The sequence below is a fragment of the Lipophrys pholis genome (genome assembly GCF_963383615.2).
Source record: "Lipophrys pholis genome assembly, chromosome: 3".
Lineage (NCBI taxonomy): Eukaryota > Metazoa > Chordata > Actinopteri > Blenniiformes > Blenniidae > Lipophrys > Lipophrys pholis.
This window is the reverse complement of record NC_137627.1, coordinates 17,002,323-17,029,169: the sequence shown is the minus strand read 5'-3', so window position 1 is coordinate 17,029,169 and position 26,847 is coordinate 17,002,323. Positions and strand designations below refer to the sequence as shown.

General features: G+C 40.7%; 1 protein-coding gene across 3 annotated transcripts in view; it reads right to left on the bottom strand.

Moving 5' to 3' along the window:
• The window catches only part of grik4 (glutamate receptor, ionotropic, kainate 4), a gene marked incomplete at its 5' end in the record, with an annotated part of 199,662 nt that overhangs the window by 52,409 nt on the left and 120,406 nt on the right, over positions 1-26,847 (bottom strand). For all 3 annotated transcript variants that reach the window (XM_080458998.1, XM_080458999.1, XM_080459000.1), the window contains 3 exons: positions 7,764-7,868; positions 11,015-11,167; positions 16,016-16,177. In XM_080458998.1, the coding sequence (XP_080315124.1) occupies positions 7,764-7,868; positions 11,015-11,167; positions 16,016-16,177 (420 nt within the window). The remainder of the gene's footprint in view (positions 1-7,763; positions 7,869-11,014; positions 11,168-16,015; positions 16,178-26,847) is intronic.

Here is a 26,847-nt window from a genome sequence, read left to right as displayed (position 1 = left end):
AATCAATGTCTCTAAATTGACTGGAGGTGTGACTGTCTGTCTCTTTGTGTTTGCCCTGTGACGGACCACAGACCTACTCTGCCTTCACACATAGTAAGCCTGGATCAGCTTCAACTCCCCGCGACTACAAGTTAGACAGCGTGTGAAGATAATCGTGGAGTTTAAATAACAAAACAAAACAAAAACATTGGACCATCCAAATACTGAATCCTGCAACAGATTCTAGTAACCGATGATGAAACACGATTAACGCCTTCATTTTCTGACACACATGCGCATGTACGCACACAGCGGCGCTTCATCCTTCATCAGTCAGCACAATAAATGACAAACCCTGTCACATGATTGAGCCTTGACACAGAAATCGTTGTCATCCATTATGATAACAAGGCTGCGAGTTAAGAAACTCGACTCTCATCTGTTCTTGGAGAGAAGACAGGAGAAACAGGCTGTGCAACTGTCTGAGTATCTACAGTGATAATTTTATAGCCCATCGCTGGTGCTCACGCCATCTGGAGAATACAACCTCGGTAACTCATTCATATGCAAACACAAGCCAGAAAAGTTCCTCTTATTAGGCTCCTTTATCTAACTCATTACACAGGCTCATGAAAGAACGGAGTGTGTGGGACAGAGGATTACAGTCACTTTTCTTAAAAATTATATCATGAGTCATTCCAGTGAGATGGACGGATGAAGGTCACTGTTGTTGTCTTGAGTGTGAGGTCTGGTGACAGCCGAGGTGTGAAATTGTCTTCTATTCAGAAACATAACTTTACTGTCTCAATCTGTACAGCTTCATTTTCACCTCTATCGTTCTACCGCATTTTCTTCCTTTATGTCTCATTTCCTCTCGACCTGTCATCCTTTTGTCGTTTCCCCCACATCACTCGGTTCCTTGTCTCTCTCCGTCTTCCCTTCCACCCGCCTCCCTCACATCCTCTGTGAATTGTTGGTGGTTCCAGGTGCCAGCGGTGCTTTGGCCAGAACACCAACAATGCAACGGCAGCATTGCCATCATCACTGGCCCACCTGGCTGCTGGCAAGGGAGCAGCTGGCAAATTGAGTCTGCCTGCCAACACCCGGCAAATAAATATTACTGCGTGATGCTGCCACATCATATCCTTGAAAGAAGGTAAGCTAAATGAACTGCCAAGTCAAACTGTTATTTTCAACCAGTAAGTGATTTCTGTGTATATCCTATTGTGTTAGATTTTTTTTTTTGATGGGGATTTATATGGATGGATGGATGGATGGGCAGATATACAGACAGACGGGGCAGCAGACAAAGTGGCAGGAAACTGCTCTAATGTGTGAAAATGCCTGCCAGAGAAATTAAATTTGTGATGGTGATTGGCTATCGAGTGTTGAGCCTCCCGGGGAGCTTCAGAGCTCATGCAGGACGCTCTTCAGTGCAGTCGCCAGGCGAGGGGGTGATAGGCGAAGGGGTGGCATAGAGGGGTCAGTGGTTGTCTCTACTATAACTAAGTTCTCCAAAAGGTGTGGCCATTGATATTTAAGCTGTGTTTTGTGTGTGATTCAGATCCTTGTTAAAAAAAAAAAAAAAAAAGTGCATTTATTAGAATTCCAGCTGCACTTTACACAACAAAATGCTGCTCATACTTTATCCAAACAAAAGACCTGAGGTATAAACTTGTCATGGGTTGATTTGCAAATCTTCTGCTTAAATGCTGTGTGTGTGTGTGTGTGTGCGTGTGTGTGTGCGTGTGCGTGCGTGTGCGTGTGCGCGTGCGTGCGTGGGCAGTGAGCCACCCTCCTTATTTATCCCTGCCAAGGCCCTGGCATCTCGGGTGTCTGCCTGGCTGAAGCAACCCCAAACCCAACAGCATGTGGGAGGTGTGAGTCAACAATACAAACAACACTCACATCTCGTACCCCCACCCTGTCAAACACCTTGCCTCTTCTCTGACAATGCTACTTTATAATACTTCTGGTTGAAATCATCAAATTAGGCCTGATAGCATTATCCTTCTGCTTGACTGGCTGGGGGCCAGTGCAAAGAGGGGACATGGGGAGACACAGACAAGGTTAATAAAAGCAGATGGGCTACTGTCCGACTGTTTCATGGGTTGCTGTTGTTACAATTTCTACTGACTCAAATGCATGGTTGCTTTGATAGAGATCACCTTGAGTGGAAGGGTCAAATGATTTAAAATAGTGGAATTGGGTCTAACCCTCCTTTCTTTACCATCACACTTGTATCCAACTTAACAGAACAACAAGCGCTACTTAAAATGGTGCAGATAAGAAAGCAAGCAGGCAGTTATCTGCTGCCGTGGAGTAGAGACAGTGCATTGGATTACAGAGAATTTAATATCCATTATACATAATGCAGCATCAACAAAACGACAGTGACTTGGACGACGGGGAAAGTTCACACAGTAGCTGTCGGCTATATGCTTTGTTACAGCACAAAACGGATAGCGCTTATTACTTTACATTTCAAACACCAACGCAGAGATGGAAAGTGAAATACTGACATTTATAGAAAACAGGGTTTTTAGGAGCAAGCTCCACGTAACGGGCACACAATATCAGCTACTGCGGGTAAAAACATTGACATTCAGACTGAGCCACTTGCTTATAAAAGAACACACAGAACAAATAAAGCCTGTAGATTGTCTGCTGTAATCCTTTAATTGTATAGACTGAATAACAGCGAGGGAGAGGCAGAGACAAGAGGGACCGACAAAAACAGGAACGCCTATACAGTATTGAGTTCTATAGGATGAAACCAGAGAAGACGGACGCAAATCCCCCCAAATACAAACAGTAATGATACACAATAAATGCATATTTTTCCAAATCAGACGGCATAAAATCCAAGAGGACTGCTCAATATTTTACTCAATAAGTTGTTGTATGCATACAATTATGTGCTCACCAGTGTCTTGATTGCTGCCACGCATGTTCATGTGGACTGAATTATTTCTTAACAGCAAAATGTTTGTGGCAATTTGTCCGCTGGGGTCTTTCAAAGTCCTTGACTAAGGAGAATGTGTTTTCTGTGTCATTTGTTTGCTTGTCTGTGTGTCACCAGGAGGAGACACCACCCCCCACCATTTCAATAAAACTTAAGTGAAAGAGTACACCGAGGGCAAAGGACCAGGCCATCACATTTTGGAGTGGATCTGACTCACTGGGTAGAAAACATTATGTTTTAATTTCATTGAGAGATCAAGAAAGCACGATTGGACTACTAAGTGTTGCACAACTTGAAATACTGTAGATGGTAATGAAGCAGCAGAATCACTATTGGGATTTGCAGATAGCGGAATGCTACATTTACAGCCCCGATTTCATGGGGCTGCAGCAACTTGCAATGAGGTCGAGACGCCAAAAATGTGAAGAGAAGTTACTTTAATTAGCTCCAATTTTCACTTGGAATCACTCCGAGTCAGTACTTACAAACTTGCCTCGTACAAAAACTGTAAGAATGTTGCACAAACTCCCATTACAAAAAAAAAAGAAAAGAAGAAGAAATCGCTAGATAAAGTTCTAAATTGGCAAATGTTGAGAACTCAGAAGTGACCATATAAATATGGAATATCTTCCCAAACCTGCTATCAATATGTCATCAGAAGTTACAAAAAGTGGAGCGAAAACAAAAAAGTGCTGCTGAATGAGGAAGCCAACCTGGAATGACATGCTGGAGGCAGATTTCGGACTCGTGCGTATTTGCTAAAACTATATTGAGAAAGGCTCCAAGTGGGTCTGAAAAATACACAAACCCTATTTTTCAGAAATATAAGTTGAGTCTTGTTTAGGTTTTAACTCGAGGTGTTTTTGGAGTTTTTGGGTGCGAGAACCCTGTGAACCGGCAGCTCAGTGAACTAGGTGCCGAAGAATAAAACAATTTTGCTATCGGTAACGGTTTTGGAAATACCTCTATTATTATAGATATATATAGATTCTAGAATTTTCTATCCACACATGTAGATTTACATTTTACAGAGGAGTTGATTGTTGGCTTCAGCAGATGTCCTCTCTTTGTGCATTTTTAGTTCTGCATTTCTGAGAGCTCGGACTACATTCACATCTTGTTTATATTTACAGGGCTCTGCATAATCAACACATTTTTTATTTTTTTGACCAACATGCTGTAATGTACATTCTCCAACGTATGTACATGTTGCATTTTAATTTATACAGATAACACAAAGCCTGGTTGGACTGTGATGTCAGATCCTTTGTTGTCAAAAAACTGCAGGAAGTCCTGCGTTTTTTAATTCATCCATATACATTCCTGTCATTTTCTTTGGCTTTCCCCTTTTGTTACATAGTCTTATTTATTCCTCCACACACACACTGTGATATCTGTCGCAGCACATCAGTGTGCCAAATGGAAACTTTACCTATTCCCTGACCCATATGAAAGGTTATCTTTATAAATATTCCAAAACCCAGACTTTCCCACCTATTACCATAAAAGTAAACACGGCCACCGATGGATTCTTCATCTTAATGCACATTTCTATCATTCACCTATTCAAAGCTCCCTCAACCTTTGTGCTGCTGTTTACCACTGAATCCTTTTCGCCTCCCACCCATTACTCACACACAGCTGAGGATTTTACCTGGGAGATCAACCATAGATTTGTACTGCTGGTGACGGCTCCGCTCCATTGGGGCATTTGGAGATACAGTTGATGGATGGGGGAGTACTGGGTTATCACTTTGCCCAAACAGGTCCTCCCCAGCTGCTCATGGATTTGAAGCAATGTTCTCGTCTCTGCCTGCTTCACTAAAGTGGTGCTTGTCGGTTGTTTTTTTTTTTTTTACGTGTTCATAAGTGCAAACAGTACTTTTGCAAATAAGTCAATATTTTGACGCTATTACCATTGTATAACGTTGCACAACAAATAAGAAACTTGGGGGGAAAAAAAGGAGTAGATATTACAAAAAAACAAACACATTCAGCCAATTATGATAAATGGACAAACTTTTGAGACGTTCAGGAACAAAATCAGTTACAAAATGTTCATAATGACGCTTTTGTGTCAGCTGAATGATTTTGGAACAAGTTGAAATACTTTTGAAGAACTTTATACAAACTGCGTATTTCATTGGATATTTCAAGTCATGATAAAAAGAATATATAATAGATGATAGTGAACATTTCCAATAAAACATTCCAAACATGTGAAAAACAGCTCAGTCATCTGTTTAAGTGTAGGAAGGACAGCTGAGATCACGGATAATGGTTACTGTTATCCTCAGAGCAGGTACATTAGCAAACCCATGTAACATACTGATTTTTAACGAGAGATGTATTCATATTTAATAGAATTAATGGCTTGGCCCTCTGCAGTCTTCCTTGGTTTTTTTTTTATTTTAATGCGCCCCCAACAGAATAATTAATAACCCAGGAATGCTCAACATGGAGGACTTGCCATGTTATTTATATAGAACAGACTGTGAAAGCAATACGCTGGAGCATATTGGCAAAATGCACCAATGTGCAATTTTGATTGTTAGTGATACATCTGTTAAACAGATGGAAGTCTTTGAAAACTGTTTCTGTCAATCAGATGTGGAAGATATGGAGTTTTTGTGCTTGGGAATATGAGAATCCTTGAGATGAAGCCTCAGAAACACATCACTGTATTGACACACTCACCTCTTGCGCAAACAGCTCTATTCCTTAACAGTCGGTATCTCGAAAATGAGCCTCCAAAGCCTCTTGTCACTTAATAGTCTTTACTTATTAATTAATTACAAAATCTATTGTCATGAGTGTTGACCAGGGGTTTTTAAAGTGGGTTTTTTTCTTCAATGCAAGGTAAAAGTACTGCTTGTCTTTTTAAAACATAGAGAACTGAACTAATTGCAATGAAGACCAAACATCATATTAATTTGCAAGAAAGTATACTTTTCACAGTCATGACATTTCCTGACTATTTATAAATATTTTAAAATGAGAAAACTGAACTACCTATAGAGAAGTTCTGTTTTTTAGTTTTTTTTTATTGCCTTTGGATCTCAATAAATGTTAACAACAAAACATCAACAAGTATGGCATTCAATCAAACATCACTACTTTTGACTTTATTCTATTCTATGTTATTCTATTCCTTCAGGCTGGAAGCTTCCTGTGAAGCTACAGTGCAAACTCCTGCTCACCATGTCTCCTTTGTCTTTCACTCTTTCTCTCGGTCCTCGACTGTCCCTTCATGGGTATTTTGGAGAGCGTCTTTAGCCGCGGCCTCCTCCTCCTCACACAGCGTTCTCCTGTTCGGCCTTGGTGGTCTCCATGAGGGTGTTTAACTTTGTCACCTACTTGTTCTTCTGGCTCACTTCCATGTGGCGGTTGAGAAACTGCTCTTCAAGGCCGTTGAAGGTGATGATGCGAGCCGTTTCAGCTTTCTCCCTGGTGAGACTGGACTCTGCTTCTCAGGTCCTGCAGCTCCTCCTGCGTCTCTCTCAGGTCGGCCTCGGTGGTCTCTGTCAGGGTTTTCAACTTTATGACCTCCTCGCACTTCTGGCTCGCTTCAAATTGGAGGTTTTCACAATCAATGTATTTCAGATGCAGAGCATCCGCCAGGTTGAAAATCTGCTCATTAAGGTTGTTGAAGGTGATGTGAACCGCTTCAGCTTCATCCTGGTCAGAATGGAGACTTTCTCTCAAGTCTTGAAGCTCCTCCTGCATCCCTGTCAGGAGTCAGTCCTTCTACCGGAGGTCAGAGTCCTTTTGCTGCTGTTCACGCTCTGAAGCAGTGACCCGGCCGCTCCAAACCTCCTTTCCGGAAAAAGGACGATTATACAGGAAAAGTTTTCCTCCTGCAATTTTTCCTTCTCGTCCTCCACCTGCTGAAGCGATGGTGCAACTTGCTCTACTCTGCAACCATTTCCACCCTGACGTTGCGGTAGTAGAACAAGGCCTTACACAGGGCCGGGACTCGGGGGGGATTTACTGCTGCTAACGTCTTGCGGTATGCTCTCCATTTCTGTTCTAGCTGCTTGTTGCTTTTTCACAGAGCAAGTTAGCATTTTGCCATCTTGTGGCTCATGTATAACTCAGTGTGAGTGTTAATGTGGAGCATATGACTCTTTCTACATTGAAGACACGGTTCATTCATCACATCACGTAATGTCATCAACCTTTCATTTTGTGATTTTAGCCATGACTCGTGATGACGTATCCAAATTAAGCCATGCAATGCAATGTCATATGCAAATTACACCGGACCCCCAGCCAGAATGTAAAAAAAATTAAAAGGTTTTGCATAGAGGAAGGAAGGTTTTGCATGAACTCAAACATAGATGTTACCTGCTGGATTCTTTTTAATATCCACTTGATTTATTTTGTCCTCTGGCACATTGGCTCTCCAGTTAGGAGGCTAATGGAGATTGTTTGCACCAGGAGATTTGAGCTGAGAAAGCGTTATCGTGCCTCCCCGCTGTAAGCTCCAGCTCCGGTTTCCTTGACTGTAACGTTTGCCAGAAGGAGCCGAGCGCCCTGTTGGGAGCAGGTCTGTGCTGGAGTGTTCCGAGTTGGGCAGTAACATTTATATAAAAGCCAATCTCTACGAAAAAAGAAAATAAAGGGCTCCACAAGGGTCACTCAAGAAGTACTAGACTATTTATATGTAAATTCTTTTCAACCAAACACATTAGCTGCTTCTTTCTTTTTATTTGGGCCAGCGCGAGGCTGTTTAGTTGTTGCCCGAGTCCACAGCCGGTGACTTGTTTGGAGAACGATAAACTCAACGTCAGATTTGTACGAGTGGGATTTACTTTACCTGCCTTAGGCCATCTTTGCTGTTCTGCATGATCCTCAAGGCGTAGTTAGAGCGCTGTCCTTTGCTGTTGAATTCAATGTGGCCTGTAAGACCTTCCAGTTCTACCTGTCCACACACACGCACGCACACACACACACACACACACACACACACACACACACACACACACACACACACACACACACACACACACACACACACACACACACACACACACACACACACACACACACACACACACACACACACACACACACACACACACACACACACACACACACACACACACACACACGCACACAGCTACGTGTTAAAAGACTTGATCGAGAAAATTCACCTGCTCGCTGCTCTGCCGCATGAGCCATGGATATAACTCATGGTTTCATTGACTGGACGGCTCGACTTTTGAAACAGCATGCATCAAATTTGAACTAACAATGTGAAGACAAGGCTGTAATAACCTCAATTTACAGCAAAAAGAGTAGTGATTAGTCATGCCTACTTCCTCTGAGTGAGAAAGACAAACAGTCTGATATCCAACACGTGTCACATTTAAGCATTTTGATCAGTTACAGCCATTTCTCCCCAACAGGAAAACACATTTTATTCACTGACAGCACATCTTTATCTCCTCTCCTCCATTGTCTCTCAGTATTATGTGGAGACGAGATAAACTGACCTAGCGGGTAGAAAGTGTATCTTTAAATGGGATGACAGCACAGACGTTATCTACCGTCAGTGAAAATATCTTTACTCCGAAATAACCAATTAACATGCAAAAAGAGAAGCAATGATGAAGATTTCAGCAATCCTCACTATCTAACGTGATCTAATTAAAGCCATTGCCTGTCAGATTATAAGAGCAGTAAATATGAGATGACTAGCTCCTTTTGCCTAAAGACTAGAAACAGGAAATAACAGCCAACCTGGCTCTCCTGAAAGGTAATAAAATCCACCAAGCGAGACTACCGAGACCAATTACACTTTTTCACATTGGCTGTGGCTTAATTCTTGAATGACAATTAGCCTTTATGAAATAATTATTGCAAATCTATGAACAATTACTTGATTTGTTTTGCAGCACGATGAAATTTCTTGAAGATTCAAACTAAATTTGGCATTGATGTGACAAACGGTTTCTATAATTGACAATTTGCACTGCACATGGACTGAAAGTGACGAGTTAAAAATGTTAAACATTTCCCTTGTGAGGAAATATGTGTTTGGCAGATTATTTCTTTGTTGCTTCTCAGAAAAAAAATAAATCTTGTGTCGTTGGGAAGAATGATTATTTTTCTCTTTCTTGGCGGCTGAGTCTTGTTTGGTGTAGTTTAGTAAATTGGACTGAAGTTTAAAAGAACAGGATATAGAGAAGACAAGACAAAAAGATACTGACAAGAGAGTTTCTTTTTTTTTCCAAGAGGACATTGCTGGCTCCCACAGTGAGGGCTTTATGAGACCGCCTCCAGAATTTGGGAGCGGAGAAACACTGTGTGAACACTCTGATTTTTGTTGCTGTGTATTGTTCTTCCACGCACGACTGAGGCTCAAGTAGAATATGCTAGTATGTCTCGTTTCTCCAGGTTTCAATCCCCCAATCCACCAGACAAAAGGTAACAGCAGAGCAGAGACAATATCATAAAGTCTTCATAGGAGAGGTCGACATATTTAGCTTTACTGTTCAACCCACAAATGTGTATTCCTTGCAAATGTGACAGCATTTTGAAGGGTGATAATCAAGCCTTCTATTGGTATTAGAGTTACAAAAGACTCAATTACAAAACACAAAAATGAATTTCCAATGAAAACTGGGTCATTTATGCCGTAAAGGCTTTTCACATTTGTTATTCTTTACTGAACTACCAGATTCTGACACTGTTATGGAGCTGTTGTGTTTTAGGTGTGGATGTTACACACAGACCCAGTCAGTTTCAGGTCTTCATAACAGCTGTGGAAATGTCACAGAGGCAGAATAGGGGGTTTCAAGTTATTTCTGTTGTGCTTCTGCACTGGCATTACAAGGAGTATCAGAGGTAAAGTGGTGCTCCTGTGTGAGCTGGTACAATGGGACTAAACCCATAAATGCAGGGCTCACCCTGCCCCCGTCTCACCTCTGATGGTTGAGGACAACCTGGTGCATAAGATCACGCTCCGAGCAGCTGGAGCTTTGTGACGAAGCATAGGAAATAGTAAGTTTTTATCCTTTTCATATTATACATAACCCATTGCCAGTGGAATAAGATCACTATTTACACAGACGTGCCATTTTTCAGTGTGTTACCATTACATTTGGTCAGTGAACTTTATAGAGCAAAACTTTTTGTAAAACTCACAATGATACAGCATCAGCAGTCACGATCAATCAAAAAGAACAAAGATTAAATTTGTGCAAAAGTTACCTTTACATAGAATGGGGTGGGGTGGGGTGGGGGTGGGGGGTTTACAGACAAAAGATTGTCTTTTTTTTATGCTGAGTAATGAGATTTTCCGTTCATCAATCAAACTTTGTGAAATAGTCGTGACAACTGTACTCAGTTTAGGAAACACTCTGTCCCGGCTGTTCCGAGTTTTAATTGGTGGAAATTAATTTCAATGGACGGCCACAATGGCTTCCTGAAGGACAATGTATTTTAAAAATGACAATAACTTAGAAATCCCCAGACATGAGTCATCCCGAAGAAGATTAAATAATATAATCTGTAAGATAAAATACTGTAAAAGTAGTTTGGTAAGGCAAAATGTTTATAGATGACATTCCAATTTCTATTGCAATCAGTCAAAAACGGCAAGCTGACTTTCTTTGTGATAAACTCAGCAATTTAGTGAAAACATTTAAATGAACACAGGGTTGCCAGTTATTATATGAGAAAAAAAGAGGGAACAGTTGTTGATGTTTTAATCAGCAAATCTTAACCAGAAATGATTCTGTGATGTTTTTCAGTCGATAAATTACTTGTTGACAAGATATTTCAAACATGGATCTTTACAAAAACATAGACTTGGATTATGTTCAATAGTCATATAAATGTGTTTTACTAGTCACAATTAGAATGAACATCTTATAGCTTTGATGTCTTCAGTAATGGCAGATATTAATGTTGATTTGGGAGCTTTGGAGATGTTGGCTTGGGGATTTTTCTACCCACAGAGAGTTTCCTGTTTCCAGTCTATTCTGTACATTAGAAAAAATATGAAACTATTACTTTATGTCAGTCTCATCACATTAACACATCCAGCAGAGGCAATCTTACCATCCTTAGGTAATTCATAAGACTGGTGCCATGCTCCCAGATCTTGGAGGACTTGCATGAGAGCTGAGTGGCGCCAACGTTCTGGCTCCGGTTCAACTCCTGGACCGCCGCCACGACAGCGTATACCGCATCAAAGAGCAGAGCAGACGAGAGCTGCAGAGAGAGAGAGAGAGAGAGAGAAATAGAGATAGCGAGAGAAGGCGAGGGAAAAAGGTGACTAATTTTACATACACACTCAAACACACATACACGAACCTGGAAATGCTCAAAGAACGCACACCAAGTGCAATGTGTCAGTGGTTAGCGGTCAGTGAGGGGTTAACCTATCCCCGGAGTGGTGGTGAGATTATTCCATTAGATCATTAGAAAGACTCTGATCTGCTGACAGCGTTGGAAGCCACCTCCCTCTCTCTCTCTCAGTCTCCCTCAGTCCCTCGGAGCAACGCTGTCCTTCCTGCTCTTATCCCCAATGAAGCTGGCACACCCTAACCATTCCAATTACCGCCTGCCTTTCTCAGGCTGGGCCAGAAAACAGTGGGAGCGGCTGCTTCTCCTCTCATCTCTCATGCACCAACGTCCCCTTCGTCACAACCGCTGCATCCCACTACGTACGTTTTAATAACATATACGATGCCCTGGCTACAAATGATTGTGGAGAGCTTGTGCCTCCATGTCTTGTGTTTTGTGAATATTGATACAAAGCTGAAAGGGATTGTGATGCACTGTAAATTTGTGAGGCTAAAAAGAGCTACAATAGGCCATTAAACTGCAAAACAGTGATGTATTACAACCTTGAATTGGCTAATGTAATTGGTAAATTGCACATTAAGAGCAATACGGTGTAAGCAAACAGCCTGTGAAGACACTACAGCCACAGATCGATGCATTTTAGCTTTGACTTATGGGCATAATGTCATTGTGGTGGGAAACAAAAGGAGACTGTTAAGTCAACCCTGCAGAGTAAATGAGGAAATGCAGCAATCCCGATTATATCCTACCCATTATTATCTACCTCAATGTGAAGCAGATAATGTCCTTCCTCTCGTCAGCTACCTTGTCTGCAAGCCTGGACTCTATTAGCAACTTTCTATTGGCTGACCTGTACAGCAGGGGTGGACTTTGTTCCAGGCTTTATTTGGTCTTATAATGGATACGAGACTACAGGGTCACGGGGGCCTGACATCAGCGGCTGGATACCACTGATGAAATACAATGGTCTGCAAAACTGTCCAGGAGTAGATAACACGTATTTTACTTTATTCACACATTGGGAAGCATCTGAAAATGAGTGGAGAAAAGGAAATATTACCATATTCACAATGAGCATTTGATGAATGTTACATTTAGTCGCCTTGCTTTCAAATGAAAAGAGACGCCCTGCATTTGTCCTGCCACTTCCTCTGCTGCTCAAGATGTGATGTCATCACACTACTGACGTCATCACCGCGGCAACAGAACACAGTGGAGGTAAATAAAGGTGAAGTCACAGTCCCGTAGCTGACTGACAAAGTAGCAGGAGCTCCCTTCTCTCTGTGTCTTGCCAGTTCAGGGCCAATTATGCTAAATGCTTCACACAGTCCACTCGCTCCTTTGTACTGGCCGTGTCTATTGATGTGCGCTTTTTAAGGACATTTTAATAACACGATTGAGCCGGTCAATTTCGAGCACATCTGTCCTGCTACGACCTCTGGATGGTAGAAAGGTCAGCTGACATGTGTTCTCATGCTGATTAACCCTGCCTGCACCCACCAAGGAGGGTTAGATTAGCAGATTGTTGGGTCAGCATAAAAAGGGTCTGTTAATGAATTATTAGTTCTTTTGATGAATTGTGATAAGATAAAAAAAAAAAAAAAAAAAAAGTGTCTTCAGTATTCCAACTATTTACTGCTATAACCCTGCTTTTTTAAAACCACCATTTAAGAGTGAGGTCAGGTCTGATGATGCAAAATCTAAGTTCAACAACATGAAATGTCATATTCCTTTTCAATCACACCCAACCTCCACCCTCACGTGAAAACACACTGTGACAGCAGTTTGATGAAAAGTAGTGATTTAGATCATGAAAATAGGAAAATGCCTCCCTCTGTTAGGGTTACACTCTGGGGACGGCCTGTAATGGCCTCTGGGCCATATGTTTGACACCTGTGCAATTAATTCATCATCATTTTAGTGAGTTTATTGAACGTTGAGGTGTTCATGTTGATTTTGCTCGATTCTAACGGCAATATTACAAATGGCACAACATAATTAAACACGGCTTCAAAGCAATGTGATTTCTCTTCTTTGAAATCTTCCTCTGCTCCAAACCTTTGCCCCCCCATCTACCTACACAATCTCAGTTAAGCTCTCTTTACAAATCCCCACCTCTGAACGGGCTGAAAGCCTCAGCTTGAAGAGGTCACAGGCACACGCTCCACTGTAACCAGCAGAACGACTGAAAAGACATTATCTGTGTGCATGTGGAAATGGGTTAATCAGCTTCTTGCTCTGCCGTCGTCAGCCTTTATTCTCTCTAGTTATTAGCTAATTAGACACAAGTCTTAATTGCCGAGGGCTCACTAAGCATCCGAGTGACCTGCTGCGCACAGAACATGCCTTTTTTTTTTTTTTTTTTTTCCAAGCCCTGTTCAAACTATTCTTAACCTGTTTCACTGCCCAGCTTGTGTGAAAACAGAATGAGAGTGTGTAGGAGTGGATTTGTTTCATTTATAACTTTCTCTTAACTTCAAACACTGAGGACTCATTTATTAAAAAAGCTTCACTTAATTTCTGGCTGCTAATGAACCCCTTCAGCAAACAAAAAGCAAGAAAAGTCAAAAGAGGCAGATTTTCTTTTCCACCCAGATGTGTTAATAGTATTTTCCACTCAGTTTCTTAGCAGCTATAATATTTCTTATAAAGTATAGTGTTTCTTGTTAAAAAAATAAAAAATAAAAAATATTCGAAGGTTGAAAATTGTGACATTTCCATAGTGAGTTTAAGCTTCATTTAAAATCGAACTCATCTTCTCTTTGTACGTTTCTGGTTTCCTTTCACAGTCCAGAAGCCTGCATTGACAGTTAATTGGTGACCATAGGTGTGCTCTCTCTGTTTGGACTGGTCATCTGTCCATATTGAATCATGTCTTTTGCCTACAGATCGTCTCCAACTGGATAAAGCAGCGTAGGCAATGAATGGATTGCTGAGTTGGTTGAGAAATAGAATTCTATTTTTTACTCGCTCAGAATAAAACAGTATTCTGTTGTTTGTTCTGACAATTCAATACTGATATGACGTTGCCACAGCATTTTTATGGGCGACACTTGCGGGTGAATTGGTAAAAGTACTGAGTGAGAGAGATTACTCACGAGGCAAATGATACCCGTACCCATTTATGCAGGTCTTTCAACACATTTCTATTTGGTGAATCTGAGAATGACGACTCAAATGAGCCCGGGTGATATAATAGGGATGACAGAGGTGCGATCATAATGCTTCATTGTCAAATAAGACTCAGTATTTCTGTTATATATTATTATAAAATAGAGCCCTCAGCCAAAAGTGAACTGTTTTTGCAGGGCGCCCAATACAAAACTACATATGTCTTCATTTAAAAATGTGTAAACCGTGGTATGGTAATTTTCAGGCTGTTTCAAAGTCACTTATTCAAACATGCAGAGCGCAGTGTGCTAAATCTTGACGTACAGATGCAGTTAGGATGGGAGCAGACGAAGGTTTAGGGAGGGTAAGTAGCTGTGTACTTCCTCTGAAGCAGATTTAACAAGGAAGCTGCCATTTTAAATGTAATAGGAAAGGTGGCAAATGATGCTAATGAGCTGTCTGGATAACAACAACTGCCTACGGCAACACCTGAAATTACAGCAGTTAACTGGATAAATGTCATCTCTGTGTATTTCAGAATATTTCGGTGTCTCTGTGACTTTTTCTTTGTGTTAAGTACAAAAACTGTCAAGCTTATGACGGTTCTGTTTGAACAAGGCAAAATATATATATAAAATGGGTTCATCTGTTATTTTCACACACACCAAAAAAGGTTTGTTTCAGGGTGTCAAAATGAAATATTGTTACTTTTTTAGTAACCTCCATTGGTCATTGGTGGGGGACCTCTGGTAAAGATTAATTACCTATCAAAGCTAATAGACTAACATACACAAATACAATACCATCTTTTGTGCAGCAGTAAAACCAATATTTGGATTGGAATTGTGTTTAAATGCTTAATCCTTCCTCTGTTTACTAGTCAGAAAACACTGAATATGGACTTAATAGGCTTAAAACAGCCTGAAAAACATCCAAGAAATACATGTTTTTGGGGGGGTTTTTTTAGGCAGGACTTTTAGTGAAAGTGTCTTAAAGTGTTACAATCTTCAGATGGACACCAATGAACTGTGCTTTCTCTTTTACAAGACATATGTACCTTTTTCAATGTGTCAGGCCTGTTTCTCAGCAGTCTCGTGCAAGATACAAAAAATGAGTAATTGATTACAGACATCAGTTACCTGAAGGATAATGCTCAATAATGTGAATGTTAATAGTGCTTAAAAAATAAACTGATGAACTATTGCAGTGATTTTAAAGAGCTGTTCAGACTTCCACCGGTCTTTTCTCTGCATAATGGTTTTTCTTTTGATCTTTGAGAAGAAACGATTTTAAAGTTGTAAGAGGGCAAATAGATCGAGATGAATGTCAATCTTTGAGACAGTCTAATGTCACGTTGTCATGTTGCAGTCAGGATGACTGAGTGAGTTCAGAGTTAATGAGGCTCTCCTCCAGTAAACAGCAGTTTACTGAAATCATTACTGGTCCACTCTTCAATGGAGACAATAGTTTTGGATAATGTTATTGCTAAAGTTACCCGTTGTTTTGTTTACATTAAGTTGTGAGGACTTGTACAGAAGGATCTAAAAACCATGTTGGTGTTGTAGGTTTCAGCAGAAGTACTGTCAGTTTAAATGCCATGTTGGTGATGTTGGTAATGATATTTGTGTTGTGGAAACCAACCGGGGTCCCAGCAAAGGGTGCGTGGTCACAGTTCTCTTGCCAGGAGCGGTTGAGGCTGAGGGCAAAATCCTGGAAGAAGGGATGTGTTTTGTTGAAGACTGAAAACCCGACTACGTTGACTCGTTGGTCCACCACATCGTCGAGTCGTAGCAAAGAGAATTCCTGTAGGAGGCAGGCACACACACAAGAAAGACAGAGGGAGATTACTGGATTATAAATGACTGCAGCTCAATTCAATAGGAGCTGTCATACTCGACCATAATGTGTTTGATTTAGACAAATTGTTATATTGAATTATTGCCAAAGTAAAAAGGGCATGCGTTCGTCGGGGAAGTTTACATTTGATTTAATCTGTCTGATTCACTTTTCATTAACTTCTGTTATTCCAGTTGATTGACATGAAAACTCTGCAGCAATTTATTCATTTTAAACCATTTAGCCATGCGTCACCGGGCAAAATCATGCATAAACTGGCCATATGTACGTTCTGATGTGCAGGCCACTGTATGAATACTAGATTTCAAAGTTAACAGGCTAGAAACTAAAGGAGACGAGGACCAGCTGGAGGTGGGGTACTAGGGTGAAAAAGCCAAGGACACTGACACTGATAGATGACTTAGAATTGAAATCAAGGCATATTGAAATGCCCCGGGTCAGGAGAAGAGGAAAATGCAAGTAATTTGTTATTTGCCTCCTTTGCTTCAGGGACAAGCTACTTTTCTGTGCCTGGGGAAGAGCAGTCTGGGGAAAGGGCGTGATGGAGATGAAGAAGAGCTGCAAAAAAAAAAAAAAGAGGAGGAGGTGAAGGTGGGACTCGGGATGGACATCTCCTGAAGGTTAATAGAGGTGTCAGAACTCAGTCTCCCCTCGGGTGGCTGCCTACCTGCCAGCCTTTTGTGCCATCTCACTTATGACAGCCCAGACCGAGCCAGTCTACCTATCTGCCCGACGCCACGGAGCAAGAGGGCCCCGGCGATAAGAAGGGTTGGTTGAGAAAGTTAGAGAAATTACTGCAGAATGTGTAGTGCGAGAGGAAAGACACAGCGTGTGGAAACAGATGTGATTAGGCCTGTGAACAGTGGGAAACACATTGGAAGTGAACAGTGAATGTAAAACAATGAGGCACATTAATGAGAGCAAGTACATGGATGGTAAACTCACTTGACGCACGCTGCCTATTCCACAGCTTCTGCCGTCTCAATTTGGAACACATGATCAGTAACATTTACCCATTCACACTGGAACACAGCAGTGGTGACGGCTGCCATACGAGACGCTCATGAACAGAGATTAGAAGATGGCACGTCTGAGCCGCAGCCGCCCCGTAGCTATTGACACAAAGTAATCCGACACAATGCGCTTCACCCAATACGACACTGTCAATGTTCATACTGCATGTTTTTTTTACTGAACATGAACAAGACACACTATTCACACTGCAGCTGGAAAAAAAGTGAACTCCGAGAAACAAATGACATTTTACTGGAAACAGAAGTTCCACAAGTGGAGTCAATGAATTTCACTTTAGAAATAAAACAAACATCCGCTGATGTAACCCATGCTCCATAATACTTGAATACTGAGTGAGCACACAGCCAAATTGACAGCAAAGGCACTACTGTAGATAGAATAAGCCTCAAAGCCTCAAATAAGAGCAAAATGCTTGAAGGAATCTTTGAAACGGGTCTATGTATGACTACCATAAGTAAAATAAACAGGTGGGGTCTGATAAAAATGCACGTTTGTGGTGAAAGTACTACATATGGTCTAAAAAAGACTAATCTGTGAAGTACAGGCATGGCTGACAACATATAAAAATTACTGAGGATGGATGTGGCTCAGCTGGTTGAGAGGGTTCTCTTCCGACCCACGGCTCTGAGGTTTGGCCTATCTCACCCTGTACATGTGTCAAAGTAAGATTGGACAAAATAATCAACCCCAGTATGAATCCCAATGGTGTGTGCACAGTTGACATGGCAGCTATGACCGTCGGTGTATGACTGTGTGACTTTGACTGATCTTGTAAAAGGTGTTGAGACTGCTGAAGTAAGAAAAAAGGTTCTTAAGTCCATCTACTTCTTGTTTGAAGAATTGTACAGAATATTATCAAGGAGGAGATGGACATGGAGTTTGGGAGACGATGAACTGTAATCTGAGACAAACACACTGAGGCAGACAACCACACACACTCACATCTCGGGGCAATTTGGCAACACCAAATAACCTTACATGCATGTTTTTGGAATGTGGGAGGAAACTGGAGTTCCCAGAGGGAAAAACCTTTGTTTGAAATATCTGTTTATTTGCATGTGACATCGTTCACACAATAACCTGCAAAATGCAGGTAAACTGACAGCATAAGCCATAATTGTGAGCATCATTTGGAAGTTTAATGCTAAATCTAAACACTGTCCACCCCGCTGATGGCGCTGGAGCCTATCATAACTGATATTTTGTGCAGGTCACCAATTTTACACACACCCACATGTGTCTCTTCATTATTGAACACACATCCATTAAATATTCACAGGTTTGCTTCAGGATACGTGATGCAGCTCACACCACGTTTTGATCAATTCATGTAGAAAGTAAGTAAATAAATAAAGGAATAAACAAATAAATAAAATGACAGATTTATTTGGTGACTGCGGGTGCCAGAAAGCTAAACTGATACAAAAATAATCATGCTGCAAACAAAAACAACGATCAAAGCTGCAAACTGCTGTGCGTGCTTTGAAGTAACCTCCTGTCATGAAGTAACCCAATCATGTGAGGTATCAGCAGACCCAAAGCTTAGCAAAAAAACAAACAAACAAAAAAAACGAGTAAAAACATATTTTCATAAGCCAGAGAAAAACCTTGATGAGCTCCTGGAGATTTCAAAGCTTACAAAGTCTGTGGCAGACAAATGAAAACCGGAAAAAAAATGTCCTTTTCATCTGTGAGAGGAAAGTGGATGAAAGAGGATTAGGTAAATCAGATAATGGACGTACAGACAAAGAGAGCGGGGTAGGTCAGTGAATTAAATAACTGATAAGCACGTAGGTGGAAAAGGCTCTCAGACCAAGAGCAGACCCAGCGTGAGTCACTCCACAGTGGAGTCTCCAGAGGGGGGGACGGCACTCGCACAGACTCCACAGAGGGGGGATGCTGCATATCGACTGTGAGTGGGAGACCTATTATCCCCGATGCCGACCTCCCAGTACCCTCTAACTCCCAAATGGGTTTCTTCATGCTTGGCGCCTATTAAAAACAAGCAACTTGGGCAAAGTCTGATGAGCTATTAATAAACATTATAACATTGGATAAGTTCTACTCTGGCATCTACTGCGGTGTAAAGAGATGTGAGTAAAATATAAAGATATATAATATTTTATTTCTATATGGAGCAACAGGCCTTCAAAAAGACACACAAAAAAGATTTATCTGCAAGGAAAGAAATCTCTTTAAAGGCAGTCGTTTCTTAAGGGACCGCAGCAAAACATTAGTCACTGGTGGAAGACATTTACTGTCCAAACACCCTGTGAGACAAGCACATATCAACAGATTTCTATCCAGAGATCATTTTCTCTTCTTCATTGACATTCAACTGTTGGATGTCAGTGTCAGTTTCCAGTCCTGCGTGTATCTCGTTAGTCACATTATTACTCTATTCGGATCAAATCCAGTTTCTTTATAATCAGTACTCTCATTCGGTGTTTTTCCTTGTTGACGGCTGGTTTGAATACATCAACTTTTATTTTATCCAGCTGTGACTCCCCACTCGCTCTGTGTATGTAAAGGGTTACATCTGGGCTGTCTGGGCATTACTTTACAAGTTACTCTCACAGGAAAGTAACTTTTGCATCACTTTTAATCATCTTTCTTCGTCAGTCTTAAGAGTGTGTGTGTGATGATTATGAGGTATTTCTCCTCTCAACCAATAAGTGTGGAATAGTGTTTATGCATTCAGATGAGAGTTGGTGGAAGAAAAGTGCTTCAAAAGTACAAAATTGTGCATCAGCTGAGCTGTGGCCACAGCGTGGGTCAGTCTGATGACTGATTCACTATTTAAGATCAGATGAACTTACATCAATTGGACACACAGAAGTTATTTTGCTCTGTCGTGATTAAAAGCCAACAATGTCAAGGACAAGGGAATGGATTTTTGAATAAAAGCATGTAAAGAACAGCATGCAGCCCTTGAACACGTAAGCGATTAAAGGTTGCTGTAGTAGTCTATTTAACAATAAGAAAACACAATGATCACACAAACAACACAACACATCAGGTCAAACAGATCAGAGGATTACTCTAGCACAAGGACATAAGCTATGAGAAAAAACTAATCAAGAGATGTTTCAAAGTAAAGCAAACATGATCTCTGGACACAAGTAATACAAATCACAAGGACACAGAACCAAAACTTAAGAGAAAGGTACACTTTGATGAAAAGTGGTGTATTTGTGTCCCTCAAAGAAGTTTAAGGGGCTTCGAGATTCTCTTGAACTTCAGGAGACAATTCAGTTAATGACTAGTATAACGCGGTAATGCTCTTGTTAGAGAAGAAACCATCTGGTCTTTGTAAGAAAAGGGTATTTTAGTGAAATCAAAGGCCCGGCTCTCTCAGTGTTGCGCATTACTTTTGAACACAATTTAAAAATGGCTTTTCAGTAACAGTGGATTTAATTGCAGCTCTGGAACTAAATATATCGTGATGTAAGTACAGGAGAAAACGAGCTAAAACAGGGGTTACATGTCTTCCTCAATTAAAGCTTGAGGAACATGTAATCCCTATCTTAAGTATAACACCTATGTGAGTACAGCAGGAAAAATATCTTCGGACAAAGTTCTTCATTTATTTATTATTTAATCTAATTACTAACTTAAAATAAAGTTTAAAGCCATGATATTACTGAATCCCATGCATTACACGAGCTTCTCTATGGTCTTCTTCTATCTATAGCAATTCCTTTTGGGCCTTCATAAGCCTTTTGGGACTGCCCATATAATTACTGGCTAAGTGTACTTTAATAGATCATTAGAGTCAGAGCTGTGCAAACGAGCCTGTCATTAAGCGTGCCCCTCAAGGATGCATGCATGTGCATACACACAAACACGAACCAGTGAGAGAGCGCGTGGTTATGCTCACACACAGGAAAATGAAATGCCTATAATTGAGAAGCACATGCACACACTCAGTGAGGACCGAGGTCACCAAAATATCCTGAGGCGGACTGAGGAAAACTAATGTGCCGCTTTTTGTGGGATTCAGGGCATAAATACTGACATCCAAGCTCATTCATCCCGAAAAAGACACGCCTAAACACACTTTATGTTTCCATTATTTTGGAGGACTTTACATTGACAAATGTCATTTTGATGCTCTCTTAACATTTACACGGCGTCACTGTCATGTGTTTGGGTCAGTGTTGATGAGCTGCTGTAGCATCCAGTCAGTCCTCAGTGTGCCTCTCAGAGTTACTATTTGTTTTTAACAAAAACGGCAGATATCGTCAAACAGAAATGACTGCTGGCTTAGCCCCGCCCACCAAACACAAACGAACCATTGGCATTCAATTACCAACTGTCCGTAAAAGCTGACTCAAACGATCTCAGCGTAAAACTCTGTGAAGAACCACCAGAGCTGGCGACAACTTTGTCGTTTTCCGGATTTTTAAGTAATTTCGAAAAGAAAAAATCGTCGCATGCAACGGCAATACGAGGTATCCCAAAAGGATAAACAACAGGGTATGTTTCATCCCATTTCCCAAACACACACAAAACATGACAAATGTCTCCTGTGGATTAAGCTGTGTGGCAGATCACACAGCCAAAGATTTTGTGGACTGTCAGATGTAATTATCCTTGTTTAAAGCTACAAAAATTATACACTGTTCCTTCACTCATTACTATAACCACCACTTTCATAAAAAAAAAAAAAAAAAAAAAATATGACGAATTCAAGAGAGCAGAGTGGAGAAATCAACTGTTACCACTTGAAGACTAAAAAGGCTAAACAAACGACATAATGCTGATAGATAGATAGATAGATAGATAGATAGATAGATAGATAAAGAGAGCGAGAGAGAGATTGAGAGAGTGGATGAGAGGGGTGCAAGAGTGAGCAAGTAGGAGGGAATGACAGCCTGGCCGAAGGCCCTGGACACCGGCTGTCACCTGGAGCTCAATCAAGCAGTCGGAACCTGAGCCAACCAACCAGAAACTGTTGCTTCACCTCCTTTGTGCCTCTGAAAACCTCCAAATCTGGAAGTCTCTGCCTCCTTCTCCTTTGTTCTTTCAATGGCTCTTTGATCATTTCAATAGATTATTTTTTTTTTTTTTCAAATCAGCATTAGCAGTTGATAATGTATCACCCTTTACACTTTCTACATAACGGACCCTTCATGCATACGCACATTTGCACTTGTCAACAAAGGGTTTAGGATGTACGACTACTTGACTACTTGGTGTTCATAACAACAAAGTCAGTTTGAGTGATGAATATGGAGATCTCAGGAAGACTGATGGCGCGGGGGCACACGCACACACACACACACTTCTGCCATTATCGCAGACACAAAATGAAGCATACATCTTTAAATCAATGCGCCTCTTCAGTTCCTAACCTATTGATCTAATTTCCCTAAATAGGACATTTTAGGGACTGAGATCATGATCCACTGAGTTGGGATGCAGCCCCGCTGCATGCATGGTACAAGCATTCTGCAACTCATCCCAACCAGAAATGTGAAATTGTTAGATAAGCCTTTCAAATGCAAGTTCCGCAGTAGAGGGAGGTTTCACAATATGTATGCATGCTGTGAAGGAAATGTTAAGGAATGAGTGTTGCTTGGCACCGTCACTTTCTTCATATCGTGGAGAAGAAAAGTCTCAGCATTTCAATGAGTTTGAGTCATCTGAACAGTTTGAGTGTTTGAAAAAGTTTTTAAAAAGGAGAAGAAAAAAAAAACGGTTAAAAGTGGCATTAAAATTAATGGAGTTTGCTGAAGTTGAGAATTACTGGTCAATAGTGGTTTGAAGGAACTTTGCAATAATGTGAAATGAGTCAGAACAATGAAGTGCAGTCGCACTCTCAGTGACCCATGAGCTTTTACATAAATTAAATTAATATTAGGGACTGTCACACTTGTAAATGGAATGATTTGGGTTTCAACTCTAAATTTTCACAAGCAGAAACACAGAATCACCGTCTCAAACACGTCTCTTAGATGAAGAGCAACAATTAAGATTCATTTAGCAGTAATGGTTGTTTTAACCCGGTGATGTAATATGGTTTCTCTATTCCCCACTCTGTTTGAGTCTGTACTGATGAACATATTTAGCATTTTAGCTACTAAATGTTTCAATGTGATTTAAAGGAGTGACAATTAATTATTATTATTAGTATTTTTTAACACAAAAATCAGTCACTCCTCACATTTACAATATAACCCTGCTACGTTTACTTTAATTTCCACAAAGGGAGCATTGTATTTTGAGAGAAGTAAACTTGAATACAAAAGGTATCAGCTTCACGTCACACCTGCGTAAAGTCATTTTTCCTTCATTGCATGAGTAAATTGTAAATTGTGTTTTTACTTTTATAGCACTTGTTTTTTCTCCAACATGATCACTCACGTCTGTCAGATGTTGCCATAAAAGCTGAGCTCTGATCTCTGTGTATAAATTATGTATAATCTCAACCTTACCTTAGTGTATTTGCTATACAGGACAACCTGAGCTATCACAATATACACGTTGCAATGATGTCAGTTGTGAACACAAAAAGGTTTTTAGACAAGTTCAAAGACAAAGACACATTTATAAAGAAATTAAACGGAATTGGATTTGATTAAAACACAAAACATACACAGTTATATATTCCGGCCAGCAGTTGTTTTGTTCCTTCTTTTCCTAGAGCCACTTCTTGAGGCAGTTCACCAAATCACACAGTTTACATTTCTTCGAGGTGGATGGTTGAACCAATAAAATCAATCAAATGTACTGAAAATGTGTAAGGGAAGCAGTGGCGAGCAAGAATATCATGGGTTCAAATACTCGCCGGGACAGTTTGCATGTTCTGTGTGTGTGTGGGTTTCCTCCAGAGTCCAAAAACATGCATGTGAGGTTAACTGATGACCATAAATTGTGCCTGGGTGTGAATGAGTGTGTGTGGTTGTCTGTCTCGTGTGTTACCTTGTGATAAACCCTCAGCAGGATAAAGTGGTGTAGAAGATGGACGGAGATATTTAGAATTAGAATGTGCTGTAGAACATGTTACTTTGCCCACGACCCAAAGACTGAGCTTCCACAACTTTCCCTATTAAAGTTTCAGATATATTATACAAAATAATAACACTGTGTGGTCCAGAGTCATGTTAATTCTGTCTAAAAGTACAATCTTTTATGTCTTTCAATTGATTGTGTTGTCTTGTGTAATATATATGAGGACTGAAGTTAGCGAGTTTCTAAGTCCAGTATCTTGAGCTGGTACATGCAGGACAGGTCACCGATATATTTTAAAGTAAATTCCAAATCACCAATTAACCTCTTTTCATGGGAAATACTCAGGCACAGACTGCAAAAAAAAAAAAATTGAAGTATACGCTGCAATTTAAAAAAGGTTGAGAGGCAAATTGGCTCAGTTAGGAGATAAAGCTCTGTGGGTTTCTCTCTACAAATGACCTGTTTCATATTCTAGTAATTTGCTTCATTGTTAATGAAGAATATTGATTACCACAGCTATAAGAAGACTAATGACATTTACTTTGGTTTCTGTAGCCTCGGATGCCGAAGTCTTCCTTTTCTGCTTCATAAAATGTGCCCCAGATAAAGACGGAGCTGTCAGTGCAAAGATAATCATCATTGACAATTTCAGAAAGGAGGGAAAAAAATCATCTGCACTCCTTATCTGGCATGGCAGTGCTGTGAATGAACAGAGACACTCCAGTGGCCTATGACTGAGTAACATTTCAGTAAATTACATATTGATTTTCCTAATGATAAAGTAGTAATTAATGACGTCCGTCCTGCTTCACTGGGGGAAGAGTATCACACACCGAAAAACCTTTTGGCCCGAGTCCGGTCTTGACTAATGAAATCCCTTTCCACGGGCATACTGATCATTCTCTAATAGCTGCAATGTTCATGCAGTGTTTTTGGCAATAAGTCATTTCATGCTTGTATCAATTGCCACGTAAATTCAGGCTGAGCTCTAAAGCCTCCTGCAGCCTCTTAATTACAATGTTCTCAGAGAGCGTGGGATAGGAGAGGAGGAGGAGGAGGAGGAGGAGGAGGAGGGAGTATTACTAAATGTCATGCAATGAACCTGCGATGTAACAGCAAAATTGGATAAATGATTTAATGAATTCTCTCTTCATGAAATTCAACACCTACCTCTACTGGGCATTAGAACGGTGATAGCAGCATCTCCAATTACTGACGAGTTCCTGTATTACCGTCTTTACTCAATACTTCACGGTGCTGCGTTTGTACACAATTTGCACACAAGTCATTCCTCTTACAAAACGTGCGAACCTGTCACTTTCATCATTCCTTGTGGACGGTCACTTAGTTTCACAGCAAGATGACCGTGAAATTAACATACCGTAAATCTGAACGCGGGAAGCTGGGGTTGATACATTAGCTTTGTTTCAAAGCATTTAATAGCCGCATACATCACAACAATCTGGCATCATTCCTGCAGAGTGGTGGAAACAAATGAGCAATTTTATTCCATTATTCATAGAATTATGTCTGACCTGCAACAGCAACAGCCGATTTGCGAGGCACAGACCTTATGCCCAGAATCATTCCTAAGCTGGCCAAAGCAAAAAAAAAAAAAAAAAAAAAAACCATCATGAATATTGCAGCTCCTGGCAAGTGTTTGGATTCAGAAACACTCTATGTTTTCTAGTAAAGTTTTCATTAAAATCCCAGCAGAATCTTAAAAATAGAACCACTGAAATCACAACAAGCAAGCAAGATCTTAATTGGTACAACTGTCAACCTAAAAACGCATGGATGGTCCTAATTGCACCAGCTCACTGATACTCAGGGAATCCGGGAACATTTTGTGACAAAAAATGGACAGTGGGCTTCTCAAACAGTGATATGGGCGAGGAGAGGAGGCTCTATCTAAACTCTGCTCATCTCAGAAAAGCCCCAAGTGTTTCACATTGATCACCAGAGTGTTTCTCATCAAGCCCAAAGGAACCCGTCAGCTTTGAGACTCCACATCCCCTCCTCTGTGTTCGCGGGCCACAGCGAGAGAGGAATGCACAATGCGCTCCACTGTAGGTTCTGACAGTCATCCCCAGACTTGGTTTATAGAATTTTATGGAATTCAATGTCACACATTTCCAGTGCATTTTATTTTATTTTTTTTCAATGTAGTGTGCATTCAGCGTGAAGGAGACGCAAAGCGGGAAACGGCTCACAGAATTATATGCTCTGTGATGCAAACAAACTCCAACCACATTTAATCTATGCTGACCAGCCGAGTTGATTCGAGTCTTGCTGGTTCAGCTCTGGTGAATTGCTTGTGACAGTATCTCACTGTGATCAGTTCAGTGTGATCTTTTGTCCCCAGAAGAGGACAACTTCTTCTGCCTCTTTCAGATTTATTAGTTTCTAATAAGAATGTTGTTCAAGTTTGTGAATGCCAGTCAAAATCATCAACTTGTGGCCTGTGAGTTCCCTGCAGTTTTCAATAAATTATAGTTACAATCATATTAAAAATTCACAGATTAACAGTTGAAACTTTGTCGCTCATTGTGTGCAGGAGTCGACATCCTCTCATTCTTTTGATAAACTCCACTGTGAACAATAAAGTTGGTAAACTTTTAAAG